This window comes from Rhinopithecus bieti, unplaced genomic scaffold, assembly GCF_001698545.2.
Source record: "Rhinopithecus bieti isolate Rb0 unplaced genomic scaffold, ASM169854v2 scaffold_10347, whole genome shotgun sequence".
Classification (NCBI taxonomy): domain Eukaryota; kingdom Metazoa; phylum Chordata; class Mammalia; order Primates; family Cercopithecidae; genus Rhinopithecus; species Rhinopithecus bieti.
Genome location: NW_016806836.1, coordinates 532,994 through 552,149, shown reverse-complemented (window position 1 = coordinate 552,149; position 19,156 = coordinate 532,994). Strand labels below are relative to the sequence as shown.

The 19,156-nt window shown below is 47.7% G+C and overlaps 2 protein-coding genes across 2 annotated transcripts in view; one reads left to right on the top strand and one right to left on the bottom strand.

Moving 5' to 3' along the window:
* Positions 1-19,156, bottom strand: part of ZMYND8 (zinc finger MYND-type containing 8) — a 152,753-nt gene that overhangs the window by 102,840 nt on the left and 30,757 nt on the right. The window contains 1 exon segment of the mRNA XM_017877885.1: positions 749-897. Within this exon segment, the coding sequence (XP_017733374.1) occupies positions 749-897 (149 nt within the window).
* LOC108533308 (uncharacterized) lies at positions 8,737-18,813 on the top strand. The gene is given in 4 exon segments (XM_017877886.1): positions 8,737-9,138; positions 9,141-9,645; positions 17,229-17,360; positions 18,251-18,813. Coding segments are annotated over 2 exon segments (573 nt in total). The 5' UTR covers positions 8,737-8,909; the 3' UTR covers positions 9,485-9,645; positions 17,229-17,360; positions 18,251-18,813.

Below are 19,156 nucleotides of genomic sequence, written 5' to 3'. Positions count from 1 at the left end.
TTTTTTTTTTCTGAGATGGAGTCTCGCTCTGTCACCAGGCTGGAGTGCAGTGGTGCAATCTCGGCTCACTGCAACCTCCGTCTCCCAGGTTCAGGCACTTCTCCTGCCTCAGCCTCCTGAGTAGCTGGGACTACAGGCGTATGCAACCACACCCAGCTAATTTTTTTGTATTTTTAGTACAGACGGGGTTTCACCATGTTGGCTAGGATGGTCTCCATCTCTTGACCTCGTGATCCACCCACCTCAGCCTCCCAAAGTGCTGGGGTTACAGGCATGAGTTACCACGCCCGGTCTCTAAACCCTTCATTTTACAGATGAGAAAACTGAGGCCAGAAGGGAACTTGCCTCAGCCAAGCAACCACTTCCAGATACAGCTGAGAACCAGTCCTATGGACATGGCCCAGGAGGGGAAAACTCCTCAGGCCACAAGGGAAAAACAGTCCTAAAAGCATGAAAAAAAAAAAAAAAAAAACTAATACAAGGAAATGCCCCAAACCCTAAAGAATTACATACCCTCATCTCATCTGGGTCCCTGCTCTGTCCCCGAAACAGATCTGAAAACCCACTGGAAATTTCTACACAGGCCCATTTTGAGCCACCTTTTTTTATCCAAGGCAAATGCCAGCCAGTGCAAGGCAGTTAGCTCAATGCCAAGAAAGCTGGCGTTTACAAGGACCCAGAGAGGTTCAGCGCTACTGGCTGGCCTCTGTCCCGGCAGTGAGGACGTGGTTCCAGGCAGCTGCTTTACCTGCTCCTTATTGTTACTGTTCAGTAAGCCAGGTTTCTTTTTCTTTTTAATGGGGCTTGTTGATGTGTCCTGCGGCGAGTGGCCATTGGAAGAATGTGGAGGGCTGGGGAACTTTCTTTTCTGGGCTGTTCTCTCTGCAGAGCCAGGATCTGAAAGAGATACAGGACCACACGTTTTAAAGCAGTCAGGGAGGCCTGGGCCCCACAGGGAGGAGGTGTGGAGGAACAGAGTGTGGGAACAGAGTGCCTTCTGTCCCCCAACTCCCGAAGCCACTTCAGTGTTCATTCTCCCAGAATATACGTGCCCCCTTCTTGGCTGTCTGCCTCAACAGTCAGACAAGTATTTCTTCGACCTATATAACATTTTTGTAAAATCTTAGTTTGTGGCCAAGATGCAAAAATCAGGAAACTTCATATAATAACACCTAGATTTTTCACTTTTCTTAAAAAAACAGATTAGGAGGGCTGGGCACGGTGGCTCACACCTGTAATCACAGCACTTTGGGAGGCCAAAGTGGGCAGATCACAAGGTCAAGAGTTCAAGACCAGCCTGGCCAACAGGGTGAAACCCCATCTCTACTAAGAGTACAAAAATTAGCCGGGTGTGGTGGCTGGCACATGCCTTTAATCCCAGCTACTCTGGAGGCTGAGGCAGGAGAACTGCTTGAACCCGGGAGGCTGAGGTTTCAGTGAGCCGAGATTGCACCACTGCACTCCAGCCTGGGCAACAGGGCAAGCCTCCGACTCGAAAAAAAAAAAAAAAAAACAGATTAGGACCTGCAGGCCCCCAAAGCACCAGATACAGCTGAGTAACAGCTACCCCACTTTTAGATGGAAACATGCGCAATTGCCACTCTTCCCCACTATGTCCCTGCTGATGAGACCAAGGCCAACCTGCCAAGAGTCACACAGGCGCCAGTGTTGTTCTTACCCCAGATAAACATGACTTCTCCATGCCCACGCCTGATTGCAAAAACAGGAAACCAAAGAAGATAGATCAGGAAGGCTACATACTTCAAGGAAATGAAGGCACACATTCTCCTTTGTGGAAAACAACATCATTTATTCGTGTTTAATAGGCTATGTACTGTAACTGTGTGAAAAGAACATACCCCACCCACTGGGAAGTTTCCGTGGCCCCACCACCACTGGGCCTTGTGTTTGAGACCCTCCTCCAAAAAGATCAATACAAATTACATCCTTGTGGATTCTCACCTGGAAAATGCCAGCCCCAGTCTTGTTCATGCACCCCTTGTTTTCCTCTTTCAGCATTTCATTTAAACACATGTACACTTCAGTCAGGCACAGTGGCTCACACCTGTAAACCCCAGCACCTTCGGAGGCCGAGGCAGGCGGATCATCTGAGGTCACAAGATCAAGACCAGCCTGGCCAACATGGTAAAACCATGGTAACGAGATCAAGACCAGCTGCGCCAACATGGTAAAACCAGTCCTCTGTTTGCAGATGTTTGTTTCAAGTGCTTTGGGTACACCCCACAGTGAAGTCATCTTGCCTTTGCTCCTTTTCCACTGTATTTGTAGAGTGTGTTTCTAGAGGAGACTGTTGGATCAAAGGCCAAGTGGAGAAAAAGTTTTCACGAACAATGGCGGGAGGTCACAAGATCAAGACCAGCCTGGCCAACATGGTAAAACCCCGTCTCTACTAAAAATACAAAAAAAATTAGCTGGGTGTGGTGGCAAACGCATGTAATCCCAGCTACTTGGGAGACTGAGGCAGGAGAATTGCTTGAACTCGGGAGGCAGAGATTGCAATGAGCTGAGATCATGCCATTGCAACATGGGCATGGGCAACAAAAGTGAGACTCTGTCTCAAAAATGATTAAAAAAATACATAAACACATGTACACTTCTACTACCATCCACTCAATCTTCACCTCCAAGGACTTGAATCCACTCCATGCCGCATGGTGGTCTTGGTAACTTAGGGACGACATAATGACACAACCTGGTGCAACTGACATCCTGAGGAATGAAAGCTACGAATACTACAAGAGGGGTGAGCTGTGCCAAGACCATAGGAGGATGGGGTGGGATGGGACGTGAAATCCGGAAAGATGTCAATTACCAAAGATGCTCCTGCCCCAGTTTTACCACTCAGCATGTAGGCTAAATGATGCATCTGTCTCCCTGCCTGCAGGAGAGTCACTGAGGGCAGACTGACAGCATCCAATGTGGTTCACGCAAGGCCTCCTAGTGGTTGATTTTGGTGAAAAGGCAAAGCATCTTCCAGCAGATTCACAAAGGAAGACAACGAACTCTTTCCCAAAACCCAATCCACGAGATGGAACTCTCCAGCCTCACCGTGAAAGCTTCTGGACAATCCTGAACAAATATTCAGGGTGCTGTGTGTGGAGACCCAGTCATGAGTAGAAATTAAATGCTAACAACAGACCTGAGAGTCCAGAGATCAAACCACAGACATCAAAAGGGAGGCCCAGAGAGCCCAAAGCACTGGACCAAGGCACACAGCAGCTAGTTAGTGGGAAAACTCACAAAAAGAGACACAGAGGTCAGCCTAGCCAACATGGTGAAACCCCGTACTTTTGTACTGAAAATACAAAAATTAGCAAGGCGTAGTAGCGCATGCCCATAATCCCAGCTACTTGGGAGGCCAGGGCAGGATAATCACTTGAACCCTGGAGTCAGAGGTTGCTGTGAGCCAAGATCACGTGGCTGCACTCCAGTCTGGGCAACAGAGTAAGTCTCCATCTCAAAAAAAAAAAGAGAGAGAGAGAGAGGTGCAGCCCGGGGTGAGCACATTCCCCCAGAGACACCTCCTCTCCCTCCCACATGGGTCCTCACCTGACTTCCACCACTGTTCCTGAAAACTTTTTCTCCACTTAGCCTTTGACCCAACAATCTCCTCTAGAAACACATTCTACAAAATAGTAGAAAAGGAGCAAAGGCAAGATGACTGCACTGCAGCACTGTGGGCTATACCCAAAGCACTTGAAACAAACGTCTGCAAACAGAGGACTGCTCTAAGAATAGATTACAGTTACATGGTCGGACACGGTGCTCACACCTGTAATCCCAGCACTTTGGGAGGCCGAGGAGGAAGGACTGCTTGAGCCCAGGAGTTCGAGGGTATTATGAACTATGATCATGTTGGAACACTCCAGCCTGGGTGAAAAAGAGAGACACTGTCTCTGCAAAAAAAAATTTTTTAATTAAAAAAATGTAAAACTTATTTAAAAAGATTAAAAAACACCTGGTCAACATGGTGAAACCCCGTATCTACAAAAAAATACAAAAATTAGGCTGGGGGCGGTGGCTCACACCTGTTAATCTCAGCACTTTGGAAGGTTGAGGCAAGCGAATCACCTGAAGTCAGGAGTTCGAGACCAGACTGGCCAACATGGTGATACCCCATCTCTATTAAAAATACAAAAAACTAGCTGAGTGTGGTGGCACTTGCCTGCAGTCCCAGTTACTTGGGAGGCTGAGGCAGGAGAATTGACCAAGCCCAGGAGGCAGAGGTTTCAGTGAGCCGAGATTGCACGAATGCACTCCAGTCTGGGCGACAGAGCGAGACTCCGTCTCAAAAAGATAAATAATAAATAAAGTGTATCTAGCACCATTAATGGACCAATATTCCTCCCCAAAAAAGACTGAATATACACATCAATGTTTGCACAAACCTAGAATATTCCTGGATGAACACAAAACTACAACAAAGCTCGACTTGGGGACTACTAGTTGCCTCGGGAGGACTGCCAGCAGGGAGTCCAGGGAAGGATGATTTTTCACTCTATACCTTTGTGTACTGTATTTATCATGTGCCTGGATGACGTTAGGAAAATAAAGAAAATTGGTCAGGCACTGTGGCTCACGCCTGTAATCCCAGCACCTTGGGAGGCTCAGGCAAGCAGATCACTTGAGGTCAGGAGTTCGAGATCAGACTGGCCAAGACGGTGAAACCTTGTCTCTACTAAAAATATAAAAATCAGCCAGGTGTGGTGGTGCACGACTGTAGTCCCAACTACTGGGGAGGCTGAAGCGGGAGAATCACTTGAAGCCAGGAGGCAGAGATTGCAGTGAGCTGAGAGCACACCACTGCACTCCAGCCTGGGTGAAAGAGAGAGACTCTGTCTTTAAAAACAAAACAAAACAAAAAGAATGCAAATTCTCAGGCCCCACTCCAGATCTACAGAATCAGAAACTCTGGGGTAGGGCCCAGCAATCTGTGTTTTAACAAGTCCTCCCAAAGACTGGGAGGTACACTAGTTTGAGAAATGTTAGAGTATGTGTATGTGTTTAGGAAATGGGGTCTAAGTTCTCAACTCTACACAATCCTGTTCCTCACTGGCAAGCCAGAGCCAATGGCCTCTACCTTCCAGACACTATGTGAGGGGTTGGTTCAGGACTCAGGGAATAGAGGTCAAGCAAGGGGGCCAGGCTGGAGAATAAGGCTAAACAGAAAACAACCCCAGGCAAGTCTCCACCTCTCAGGGCCTCAGGGCCTCACCTGCAAAATGGGAAGAGAGGGGGAGAAAGGGACTAGACTGGAAGTTCTCATTTAAAGACCAGACAGTGCTCCAGGGACCCTTGAACAGGTCATCATTGTTTACAGGAGTGCAATTTCTAGGTACCTTTGCAAAGGTGTCCTCAGCTCCAATGAATAAAAACTTCAGGGCACCCAGAGGATGTTAAAGTCCCTCTTGAACATTAAAATTATTTAATTTAATGAGAAAGAAGAAAAAAATCACTAGAAATTAATATACTTGTAAGCGATTTAGAGTTGGCAAGGGAATATCACCCAAGCCCACCAGGAAACAAAGGGGGAAACTGAGTTTCTGCTCAGCAAGAGGTAGGGGGAGGTGGGTCCTAGCCCAAGGATGCCCACATCTGAGAATATTCCAAACCTTCTAGCTTCAGCAAAACATAAAAACCCCAATTCTGTTTGCTGTTACAAACACACCAATTCCCCCTGGAGTTGATGAGAGTTCAGTGGCTGTATCGAAGGGGTCGAAATTTGATAGGTTCCAAACAACAGACACATCAGTCAACAACAGGGGATTTCAATGAAGGCTCATAGGGAGAAGAATTAGGAAATGACTGCTGGATTCAGTATCCTTTGGAGGGATGAGACAGCAGGGTGGCATTATGACTTAACTGCCCCCCACTCCAGTGGGGGCTGGGCCTCTGGTGATGATGGACTGGTGGGTGTACGCCTGACTGTAGCCATGGTAACCAGGCTCCATAAGGACCCTTTCCAGAAAGCTGAGTCAATTTTTTCTTCTTTAATGATTTAATTCTGACAAGATGTATTGCTCAGCGCATTTCATCTATAAACTTGGAACAATGACAAACAGCCACTGTCGACTGAATCACTGGTTCACCCTGGATCTGAAAGACTTTTCTGCTGCCTTCTGAGGGAATAGGACCTGTGACCCCACTGGGCTGGCTCACTCACAACCCTCTGCCTCCCACCCATCCCCTAACAAAAATGAGTGGTTCTGAATGAGTTAATGTGGGTGAGGGAGGAGTGCAGCCTTGTGGAGAGGACAGAGCAGTGACTCAGGAAAACAGCTTGGCATGGAGCAGAAAGCAGCAGAATTTCCCCTCCTTGTGACATTTTGCTGAAATTGTAACAATATGGGAAGGTCTACTGGGTATTAAGAACCAGGCACGAGGCCAGGCACGGTGGCTCATGCCTCTAATTCCAGCACTTTGGGAGGCCAAGGTGGGCAGATCACGAGGTCAGGAGTTCGAAACCAGCCTGACCAACATGGTGAAACCCCATCTCTACTAAAAATACAAAAATTAACTGAGTGTGATGGTAGGCGCCTATAATACCAGCTACTCAGGACGCTGAGGCAGGAAAATTGCTTGAACCCAGGAGGCGGAGGTTGCAGTGAGTCAAGATCATGCCATTGCACTCCAGCCTGGACAACAGAATGAGACTTTGTCTCAAAAAAAAATAGGAACCAAGCATGTGAGGAGATCCTTCCCAAGCCTATGTCTTGTGATCCACCAGAAATCATCCTGGAGCTCAGCATTTCCTGGATGTCTTTGATTTAAGGGGCATCTTACTTCAAGATAACTCAGGCTTATAGCTTTCCTGAGCCAAGAGTATAACGAGCTAAGAGTTTCAGCCGGGCGTGGTGGCTCACACCTGCAATCCCAGCACTTTGGGAGGCCAGCAGACTGCCTGAGGTCAGGAGTTCAAGACCAGTCTGGCCAACATGGTGAAACCCCATCTCTACTAAAAATACAAAAAAAATTAGCCAGGCACGGTGGCACGCGCCTGTAATCCCAGCTACTTGGGAGGCTGAGGCAGGAAAATTGCTTGAACCAGGGAGGTAAAGGTTGCAGTGAGCCGAGATCGCACCACTGCACTCCAGCCTGGGCGACAGAGCAAGACTCGGTCTCAAAAAAAAAAAAACACAGAGAGCTAAGAGTTTCTTTGATTATATGCGATATTCTAGGCACTGTTCAAAATGCACTTCCTGTAGTTCCCACTAAGTCACTAGACTGAGATCACAAAACTACCAAGGAGCAGTGCTGGGATTTGAACCCAGACAGTGGGACTCCAAGGGCCAGCTTCTAACCTCTGCACCACATGGCCTTGCACCAGGAGGGCCTCATCCTCAGCTCTGTAGCAAGAGGACTCCCTAATTTAGGGTCTATAATTTAAGAGTACACTCTAATTTTGCCTTTTTTCCCCTGAACTGCAGATGGAGGTATGGGGGTGGGGAAGGTCCAAAAAAGAGTTCCAGGAACTGGAAACTCATGTCATTCACTGATGACACCGTTCTCTCAAAGGCCGTCCCCGAAAAGCACATTCACCTCCCAATTTCCAAATGGTGGCATCAGTCCCTGAAATAGGCTGGGGGCTCCAGGGCCATCTTACCTCCCCTTTTCCAGCCTCCATCAAGACTAGGCCTCCCCAGCAGGCCACGTCAGGTACCCGCCCCCCACCCTAATCCTGCCCCCACATCCGGTGCCTGAGTCACAGCACATGCTGTTCTCCAGGGGCTAGGAAATGACACACCATTACAGGGAATTGTCTCCTCCCTCAAGGGAAAGGGCCACAGCTGAAAGGCCAGGAGCTTCTTGTGTTTTTGTGGGTGTTTAATTTCCTTAATGATGTCGACAGCAAGCCTGCTGGGGGCCTGAACAGAAAAAGAAGCTTGGTCCACAGGCCCAGACAGGCATGACAGGCCACAGGAGTAGGGCAACCAACCATGTGCTTAGCTGTGTCCCGGGCAAACCAGGACCCGTAGGTCAAGGGCATATGCTCTGATGGGCCAGGCTGAAAACGACAGAGAGGCAGGATGCCACAGTGGTGGGGAATCAGCTCTCTGGTGTCGAAATGCATGCAGAACCTGACTGTGCTCTCCCCTGCAGTGTGACCTTAAAAAGGCGACTTAACCTTTCCGTGCCTCTGTTCTTTAAAATGGAGATAATGGTACCTTGTAAAGTTATCGAATAAGTCAATGAGTTAATTCATGTAAAGCTCTTAGTATAATACCTGGCAAATAGTAAGCACCCATTCAATGGTAACTAATGGGTAACTCTATTTTTTAACCAATCACTCTTCCTCCTTTTCTTGCTTCTCTTCGACCTCCTCCCTGATTACCACCCCACTCCAAAACACAGCTTGCTTTCTGAAAGAAGCATGTTAAATCAATTCCACAAGTTCAAAGCTATGGAAAATGCCAGCCTGTGTAGACTGGAGACCAGAATCAGCCCAGGACATGATTTCTGCATTTCAATCAGACTGAAAATGCCAGGTTTCCTCCAGGAACTGTGAGGGCAGGGTCAGAAGCAGAGGCCTGCTCTGCAACACTTTTCATAATCACCAGTCCTCTCCCCTTGGCCTACTTCAAACATGACCACACACTGCTGCTCTCCCAGAAGCAGCAAAGCAGAGTATGGTTAATCACTTCAAAGCGTTTCCCAAAGACACAGAGCAGGTACCCAAACAGGCCTCCCTTCCCCAGGAATCTTTGGGGCCCTCCCCAACCAGTAATTACATCACAAAGAGACAAAAGTCTGGAATTTCCTCCTGGCGGAGAACAGAAGTAAAAAATCAGGAGCAAAGGTTGGGGGTGGGGCGGAGGCAAAATTGTCCTCGCAGCAGAGAATGCCTAAGCCAGGAGGAACTTGTAAATGAAAACTGCTCGCATAAGCAAATGATTATTTCCTCCAACGCTGACCATCTCTTAGACCCACAGAAACTTGAGGACCGGTATGCACCCCGGCTGACTTGGCCCTGCCACAGCTGCCGGGCTGAGCCTGCTCCTCCAAAGGACTGCACTGGCCTGAACTGTGCTTCTAAAGAATCTGTGCAAATCAACAAGAACTTCTTATCCAGAGCCGGGACAGGGAGGGCTGGAATGGAAATGAGGCCGTGGAATGAAGGTGACTCTCAACTTGGGGAAAATGGCATTTCACCAGGAACATCACGTACCTCGGAGGCAGAACATGCGAGGGGCAGGGAACGCCGAGAGGAGGCACTTACCTGCCATTGAGAAAGTGCGGCTGCTCAGAGGGCCTAGCCTCTCTTGTTCAAAAGAGAACAGAGGCTCACCCACAGCAGACATTCCTGCTTCCGGATCCTCAGCGGCCTCTCCCAGGGGGAGGAGGAAGAAGCAAAGAGAACAGGCTAAGAGTCACCACTTACCAGGCCAGCCCCGGTCTTGTACACATTATTAGGTCGCCCGGCGGGGCAAGGACACTGTCACCTCTTTGCAATCAGGCAGTCTGAAGCCCAGCGACTTGCCTCCATGTCCCCGGGCTTTCGCCTATAATTTATCAACCTCGACAGCTCAGCTGAGCTGAAAGTCTTCGGTGCAGTGCACCGAAGAGCCATTTATTTCCTGGGATTGTGAATAAATACAAGGAACTGGAGTTGTTCTGCTGGCCGAGGTGACAATATCAGAAGGGAGCCTGGGGGGAGGGAAACAGCTGTGGTTTGCATTTTGAAGGTGTTTTTAATATTTTTAGTAATTGTTTCAGATTCTCTTTAGTTCTGATGCCCCTCTCCTAGAAATGAGAAAACCCATCTTTTATACTAGAGCTATAATCCTTTCCCACTAGACACAGCCTCCTCCACCCTCTCTCAATAATGCAGAAGTGGTGATTAAAGGGCACATTCATATGTAAAAGGCGAACTTCCAAACTCGCCTGGCAGGACAGAAATTGCTTCAATCTACAGAAAAGAGGCTGATTTACAAATGAATTCAGTGTTTAGCCCTCAACAACTAGAGGCAATTGCAACCGCGGCCCTTTCTCCTCCCCAGCTGGGATGAGGCCCTCTGGAAAAACGACAACATCGCAACAGGAATTTCCTGGATCAAGAATGCCAAGTTCATTCCAATTTTACTGAGGCAGGGCCCGACTCCCTATAAGAACGCACTGCCCACCACCCACCCCCTCAGCAGGCCCAGGCCCCAAAGGCTCCCTTCAACATGTGTACATGAGGCCCTTCAAACTCGACCAGAACACCACAAAGAATGTGGAGAAACCAGTTGCCTTTGGCCTTTACATTGTGGCTGGCTGAGGAGCTGGTTCTGGTGGCTGACACCCGTTGGCACTATTTATCCAGCCCCTGCCTGGCTTGGGTTCTAGAAATCTCCGGTGATGGTGGCTTCCAAACTGCAACGGGGAATCGCGGCATCAGAAGGCAATTCAGAAACAAAAAGACAGTTCTGTGCTGGCGGCAGTTGAACCACAGAAGTGGGTTGGGAGAAGCAAAGGGAAATTAGCTTCAGAAAGGGGGCAGATGAAAGAAGAGACGCCACTGCTAACCAACCAAGGTCCCCACCTGCCCTGGGTGCTATCTCTAAAAGTCACCTAAAGAAGGGGGAAAATTCGGCCAGGCGCAGTGGCTCATGCCTGTAATCCCAGCACTTTGAGTGGCCAAAGTGGGCGGATCACAAGGTCAGGAGATCGAAACCATCCTGGCCAACACGGTGAAACCCCATCTCTACTACAAATACAAAAAGTAGCCAGGCGTGGTGGCAGGTTCCTGTAGTCCCAGCTACTTGGGAGGCTGAGGCAGGAAAAAGGCGCGAACCCGGGAGGCGGAGCTTGCAGTGGGCCGAGTTCGCGACACTGCACTCCAGCCTAGGCGACAGAGCGAAACTCCATCTCGGCCGGGCGCGGTGGCTCAAGCCTGTAATCCCAGCACTTTGGGAGGCTGAGACGGGCGGATCACGAGGTCAGGAGATCAAGACCATCCTGGCTAACATGGTGAAACCCCGTCTCTACTAAAATACAAAAAACTAGCCGGGCGACCTGGCGGGCGCCTGTAGTCCCAGCTACTCGGGAGGCTGAGGCAGGAGAATGGCGTGAACCCGGGAGGCGGAGCTTGCAGTGAGCTGAGATCCGGCCACTGCACTCCAGCCTGGGCGACAGCGAGACTCCATCTCAAAAAAAAAAAAAAAAAGAAGGCAAGAGGAAGCAACGAGTTCAGACCCAATATGTCACCCAAATTACCCTGGCCAACCATCACGTAAAGATGCTGCGGCTGTGCATGGTGGCTTACACCTGTAATCCTGACATGTTGGGAGGCCAAGGCGGGCGGATCACCTGAGGTCAAGAGTTCGAGACTAGCCTGGCCAACATGACAAAATCCTGTCTCTATTAAAAATACAAAAATTAGCTGGGTGTGGCAGTGCACACCTGTGGTACCAGCTACTCCTACTGGGGAGGCTGAGACAGGAAAATCGCTTGACCCCAGGAGGCTGAAGTGCAGTGAGCCGAGATTGTGCCACTGTACTCCAGCCTAGGCGACAGAGCGAGACGCCATCTCAAAAAGAAAGAAAGAAAGGACAGAGAGAGAGAGAAAAGAAAAGAAAAGAAAAGAAAAGAAAAGAAAAGAAAAGAAAAGAAAAGAAAAGAAAAGAAAAGAAAAGAAAAGAAAAGAAAAGAAAAGAAAAGAAAAGAAAAGAAAAGAAAAGAAAAGAAAAGAAAAGAAAAGAAAAGAAAAGAAAAGAAAAGAAAAGAAAAGAAAAGAAAAGAAAAGAAAAGAAAAGAAAAGAAAAGAAAAGAAAAGAAAAGAAAAGAAAAGAAAAGAAAAGAAAAGAAAAGAAAAGAAAAGAAAAGAAAAGAAAAGAAAAGAAAAGAAAAGAAAAGAAAAGAAAAGAAAAGAAAAGAAAAGAAAAGAAAAGAAAAGAAAAGAAAAGAAAAGAAAAGAAAAGAAAAGAAAAGAAAAGAAAAGAAAAGAAAAGAAAAGAAAAGAAAAGAAAAGAAAAGAAAAGAAAAGAAAAGAAAAGAAAAGAAAAGAAAAGAAAAGAAAAGAAAAGAAAAGAAAAGAAAAGAAAAGAAAAGAAAAGAAAAGAAAAGAAAAGAAAAGAAAAGAAAAGAAAAGAAAAGAAAAGAAAAGAAAAGAAAAGAAAAGAAAAGAAGAGAAAAGAAAAGAAAAGAAAAGAAAAGAAAAGAAAAGAAAAGAAAAGAAAAGATGCAACATCACTCAGATAGTAGTGGGATGATTCTAAGAACATGTCCTATTGTCTGCAGGGCTCATGGGTGCACAGAAGGACAGACAGGGGTAGCCACTGCAACAGAGTTTTGTAGAAGAGCCAGACAGGAAGCAACACTGATGCCCATATGTGAAACATCGTGATGCAGCCATAAAATGGAATGAAGACAGAATCCCGTCTGCGTAGACGGGCATGGTCCAAAATCCAAGTGAAAGGAGACCAGAAATAGGACCAGGGTAAAAGTTTGGTCTCTGAGGCTTCTGGGTTTGCAGAGACATGGAGGAACAACCAGGAAACCCAGTAAACGCTGGACTCCTCTGAATTATTTCTGATCATGTTTACATATTTAACGAAGGTATTTATTAATGGCTTTGGGGAAACTGGGTGATAATGACAATATTTATGGAACACTCACTGCATCCTAGGCACTGCCCAGCCAGGGATCACGTCTGAATCCCTTGTACCCAGCATACAGCAGGAGCTCAGTACACACTCCCATTATCAAACAAACACTTTTACAGGGCTCAGGTGTTTAGAAGAGTGGAAAGCAGTAATCAGCACACCCAGGGGACATCTGGCAATGTCTGGGGACATTTTTGGTTGCCACAACTGGGCAGGAAGAGGAGTTGCGACAGGCATCTAGTGGGTAGCGGTGAGGGATACTGCCGAACATCCTACAACGCACAGGACAGCCCCAAGACAAAGGATGATCAGGCCCAAAGTCAACAGTGCCAAGGCTGAGAAATTCTGGTAGAAAGAAACTTCAGTGAGCTACCAGGCAGGTCTCACCTTGTGTAAACACACCACCCACAGAGGCGCATGTATTCTTTAAGAAGAAAAATGATGCCTAATGTTTCACCTGGTGGCCTTGACTTCAGACTTCAAAGAGAAGAAAACAATGGGACCAGCCAGTTAACAAATAGTCACTAGGCAACAACTAGACATCTGGGCTACCAGGAAAACTGTTCCAGGAAGGCCTCTGCCCTGATGGAAGGACAGCTAGAAATACAGTCGTGACAGCTACCTTTTATTGAGCACTTATTATCTGGGAGGCACTGTTATAAATACAAATATCGGCCGGGCACGGTGGCTCAAGCCTGTAATCCCAGCACTTTGGGAGGCCGAGACGGGCGGATCACGAGGTCAGGAGGTCGAGACCATCCTGGCTAACACGGTGAAACCCCGTCTCTACTAAAATACAAAAAAACTAGCCGGGCGAGGTGGCCGGCGCCTGTAGTCCCAGCTATTCGGGAGGCTGAGGCAGGAGAATGGTGTAAACCCGGGAGGCGGAGCTTGCAGTGAGCTGAGATCCAGCCACTGCACTCCAGCCCGGGTGACAGAGCAAGACTCCGTCTCAAAAAAATAAAATAAAATAAAATAAATAAATAAATAAATAAATACAAATATCATTTTATTTAAAACTTGCCACACTTTTTTTTTTTTGAAACAGAGTCTCACTCTGTCACCCAGGCTGGAGTGCAGTGGCACAATCTCGGCTCATTGCAACCTCAGTCTCCCAGGCTCAGGAGATCCTCCTGTCTCAGCCTCCCAAGTAGCTAGGACTACAGGCACAGGTCACCCATGCCCGGCTGATTTTTGCATTTTTTGTAGAGACAGGGTCTCGCCATGTTGCCCAGACTGGTCTCAAACTCCAGGGCTCGAGCAATCCTTCTGCCTCAGCCTCCCAAAGTGCTGGGATTACAGGTGTGACCAAACCACCTAGCCCAGCCTCCCCATTTCATTGATAAGGTAACTAAACCCCAGAGAAAAACAGGCTCATGGTAAAGTGGCTATTAAGTATAGAATGATTGAGAAACTGATTACAGATGGACAAACCACTGAACAGGAAAAATATCAGGAGTTTGTGAATACACCTAGCAGGTGTAAGGGTAGACGGGGAAATATTCCTCTATTTCCTTTGCAGAAGGGTTTCATGTGGTTCACAGCTGTTGTTTATTGAGAAGCTACAAACTGTCCCAAGAATCCCAAGAGGCTGGGATGGCATTTCTTTTTTTTTTTCTTTTTTTCTTTTTTTTTGGCAGAGTCTCGCTCTGTCTCCAGGCTGGAGTGCAGTGGAGCAATCTTGGCTCACTGTGACCTCTGCCTCCAGGCCTCAGTGTCCCAAGTAGCTGGGACTACAGGTGCACGCCACCATACCTGTTTCACCATGTCGGCCAGGATGGTCTCTATCTCTCCTGACCTCATGATTCACCTGCCTCGGCCTTCCAAAGTGCTGGGATTACAGGCGTGAGCCACCACACCCAACCAGGATGGCATTTCTGTACCCATTGTATGGGTGAGGCTCAGAGAGGCAAAGTCATTTATGTGCTCCAAGGCAAGTAGATCGACGCAGCACACCCCACCTCCACCACTCCAAAGCCCTTCACTGTACAGGTCAACTGTCTCTCCTAGGCTTGTGAGTGCCACCCGGTAATTCTCCATCACAAAGGGCATGCTTGGCATTGGCCAATGTCAACACAGCATTGTCGTTCAGTGTGGGCTCTGGAGTCAGACTACTAAGTCTGGCACCTGCCAGCTGTGTGACCTTGGGCAAGTTTCTTAGCCTCTCTGTGACTCAGTCATTCAGTTGGAACTATTAGGCTCTTCCCAAAAGGATTGTGAGGATTAAATGAGATAATGCATACAAAGTGAAAGGCATCTGGCACATCAAAGTACCATACTTTATTACCATTATTCTCCTGGGGGAAAGGAGAGGCTAGGGCACAGAAAAAGGCAATAACCGAGAAATTTCAAACTCATTTCCCCAAATTTTTATTTTTTTGGCGGGGGAGACAGGGTCTCAATCTGTCAGCCAGGCTGAAGTACAGTGGCACAATCATGGCTCACTGCAGCCTCGACCTCCCAGATTCAAGTGATCCTCCCACCTCAGCCTCCCAAGTAGCTAAGACCACAGGTATGCAATACCACACCCAGCTAATTCTTTTTCTTATTTTTTATTTTTTATTTTTGTAGAGATGGGATCTCCTAGTCTCAAACTTCTGGGCTCAAGTGATCCTCCCACCTCAGCCTCTCAAAGTGCTAGGATTACAAGCATGAGCTATTGCACCCGGCCCCCAAATCTTTCTGTACCTTCAGACTACCTCTTCCAAGCCTGTTTTTAAAAAGGGTTCGCTGATAAGAAACACAAACGTTTACAATAAACCCCCTCAGGCTGTCAGGCATTCAAGGAAGCCAGGCTCAAAATCCCTCCAGGGCTTAGAACTTCCTTAAAAATCAAAGCAGAATTCTCCAGGCGGCCCACAATCCCAGCCCCACCCCACCCCCACTGACCTTCCCCCAGGGCTCCTCCAACTGCACTCCCCTCTCCACTCAAATGAGGCTCATCAAGTCAGGGAGAGAGCTGGTCCGGACTCACATGGCTGTGTGTCTTTCAACAGGTTACTTCACCTCTCTGAGCCTCAGATTCCTGGTCATCTCACAAGTGTTATTAAGAATGCCAAACCTAGCGGGGCATGGTGGCTCACACCTGTAATCCCGACACTTTGGGGGGCCGAGGCTGGTGGATCACGAAGTCAAGAGATCGAGACCATCCTGGCCAACATGGTGAAACCCCGTCTCTACTAAAAATACAAAAATTAGCTGGGCGTGGTGGTGGACACCTGTAATCCCAACTACTCGGGAGCAGGAGAATCACTTGAACCCAGGAGGCGGAGGTTGCCGTGAGCGAGATAGAGCCACTGCACTCCAACCTGGGCGCCAGAGCAAGATTCCATCTCAAAAAAAAAAAAAAAAAGAATGCCAAACCTTGACCAGGCACAGTGTCTCACATCTGTAATCCCAGCACTTTGGGAGGCCAAGACAGGCGGATCACCTGAAGTCAGGAGTTTGAGACCAGACAGGCCAACATGGTGAAACCCCATCTCTACTAGAAAATACAAAAAATTAGCCAGGCATGGTGGTGGGTGCCTGTAATCCCAGCTACTTGGGAGGCTGAGGCAGGAGAATCACTTGAACCTGGAAGGCGGAGGCTGCAGTGAGCCAAAATCGAGCCACTGCACTCCAGCCTGTGCAACAAGAGCGAAACTCTGTCTCAAAAAATACAAAAATAAATAAAACCTAAATAAGACAGTGCACTCCCTGCTTAAAACCCTCCAAGGAGCTTACTGTAGACACCTAATGTCTTATGAAGACCTATAGTGTCCCTGGTGACCTGGTCTTGCCCACCTCTCCTTCATTCACTCAGCTCCAACCCCAATGGCCTCCTTTCCGCTCCTCAGACAAGCCAAGCTCTTTCACATGTGGCTGGCCCCTTCATCTGTAATGTTCTGTGCCCAGTCCTCTCCATAGTTGCCACTTCATCTTTTGGCTCACTCCCCTAGAGAGGCCTTCTCTGAGCACCCCAGCCTCCAGCCTCCAGGCTCCTTATTATATAATCCTGAAGTTGTTTTTTTCCCTTTATTACACTCATACATAGCTGAAAATTACTTTTTTTTTTTTTTTTTGAGAAGGAGTCTCGCTCTGTTGCCCAGGCTGGAGTACAATGGTGCGTTCGCAGCTCACTGCAACCTCTGCCTCCCGGGTTCAAGCCATTCTCCTGCCTCAGCCTCTCAAGTAGCTAGGACTACAGGCGTGCGCCACCACACCCAGCTAATTTTTGTATTTTTGGTAAAGATGGGGTTTCACCATGTTTGCCAGGCTGGTCTCAAACTCCTGACCTCAGGTGATTCACCCACCTCGGCCTCCCAAAGTACTGGAATTAAAGCATGAGCCACCATCACATCTGGCCCATAGCTGAAAATTATCAAAAATTATTTTCCTCTTTTGCTGGTTCACTGCTCTATTGTGTCTCTCCTCCAGAGCGTGAACTCAGTCTCAGCTTGACAAACTCAATCTCAGCTTGTCCATCCTTCTTTGCTGTAGCCCAGCGCCAGGCCCATGGCCTGGCTCAGAAGTGCCCCAAAGTACATATTGGACTGACTAACTGAGTGACTGTACAGGGTTAACAAAGCCCTAAGGTGGGCCAGTCAACCTGACTCACAGCAAATTCCAGTTTTTCTTCCCCAGTCTCAGAATTTCTTCCAGCAAATCAGGAAGGCAGCAGGGTGGCGAAGTCAACGGGGAAGATTACACAAATGGGAGCCTGGTCATGTCGGCCTCTGAAAGGGACCCCAGAACAGGACATTCCCCTTTCAACAGGTACTCAGTCATTCTCTTGCCCAAAAAACCCATTTCCCCAAAAAGTAGGGGAGCAAGTAAATATGTATAACTTGAATAGGATGGGGCCATTCAGCTAAATGCAATTACTGAAAAAAATCAAAGGGGGATATCTCAGGAGGTTTTCTAAGACAACCAATTTTCTCGTTCTCCCAATTATTCTTTTTTCGTTATGTTTTGCTTTTTTTCTGAGACGGAGTTTCGTTCTTGTTGCTCAGGCTGGAGTGCAATGGCACAATCTCCACCTCCTGGTTCAAGCAATTCTCCTGCCTCAGCCTCCTGAGTAACTGTGATTACAGGCACATGCCACCACACCCAGCTAATTGTATTTTATTTATTTATTTATTTATTTATTTATTTATTTATTTATTTATGTGAGACGGAGTCTTGCATGTGGTCCAGGCTAGAGTGTAATGGCGCAGTCTCGGCTCACTGAAACCTCTGCCTCCCGAGTTCAAGCGATTCTCCTGCCTCAGCCTCTTGAGTAGCTGGGATTACAGGTGCCCGCTACCATGCCCGGCTAATTTTTGTATTTTTCAGTAGAGATGAGGTTTCGCCACGTTGCCCAGGCTGGTCTCGAACTCCAGACCTCAGGTGATCCGCCTGCCTTGGCCTCCCAAACAGCTGGGATTACAGGCATGAGCCACCGTGCCCAGCCTCCCAGTTACTCTTGAGGAGGGCTATTGTTTCAGAATTATTTAGCAGTTCAAAAAATAAAAATAAAAGAGGCATGACTTTCTCCAGGGAAAACATATTCCCTTCTAGGAGACCCACCACTGAGATGACCATTTAACCAAATCTTCAGTCTTAGTTCTGGGCCCTTTTTCTTATATGTCTGAGTCTGAGAATCTCTTTTTCCAAAACCTCCACAGATCCTCAGTCTCCCTCTGGGTTCTCCAAGCCTGCCCCTGCTACGAGAAGCAAGGATCAGATACAGGTACTAATCTATGTGCAGACAGGCTCAGCCTCGACTGGGAAAAGCAAAAAATTATTTTTCAAGTTCATCTTCCCTGCATCCCATGGACATGAGTCAAGAGAAATTCAATCTGCTCCTTCCTGTCTCCATCTAGTTCCCTCGGGCTTCTTGGAGTATCAGCATCTCACCAGGCATAAGATGGGTCTAGATTTTCAAGGATACATATTTGTCTTACAATACAGTCCCTCGGCTCTTACCAACTGCTACTGTATCTGGTCCCAAGTCAAGAAACAGCAACCTGGTTTGAAATGACCATACCCAAACTTGAAGTCTGAGGATGGGGAGTTATGGGAGGGTCATTAAGGAGGTAGGGCACAAACCCAGGTCAGCCTTATTAGAAGACAGCACTACTTATAGCTGATGGAATGAACCAGTGATCTGGAAAAGCAGCAATCAGTGGCCAAGAAACCAGTCAGTCTCCCTAGTAGCTGGATTTACAGGCGTGCACCACCACGCCTGGCTAATTTTGTATTTTTAGTAGAGATGGGGTTTCACCATGTTGGCCAGGCTGGTCTCGAACTCCTGACCACCCACCTCAGCCTCCCAAAATGCTGGGATTACAGACGTGAGGCACCACCTTTAAAGAGAAGCTCTAGCTTCTCTTTTAAAATAAGGTCATTCACAGATTAAACAAGGGGTTAAAGAAAAAATAGGCCAGGCATGGTGGCTCATACCTGTAATCCCAGCACTTTTGGAGGCCAAGGCACGCAGATCATTTGAAGTCAGGGGTTTGAGACCGGCCTGGTCAGCATGGGGAAACCCTGTCTCTACTAAAAATACAAAAATATTAGCCAGGTGTGGT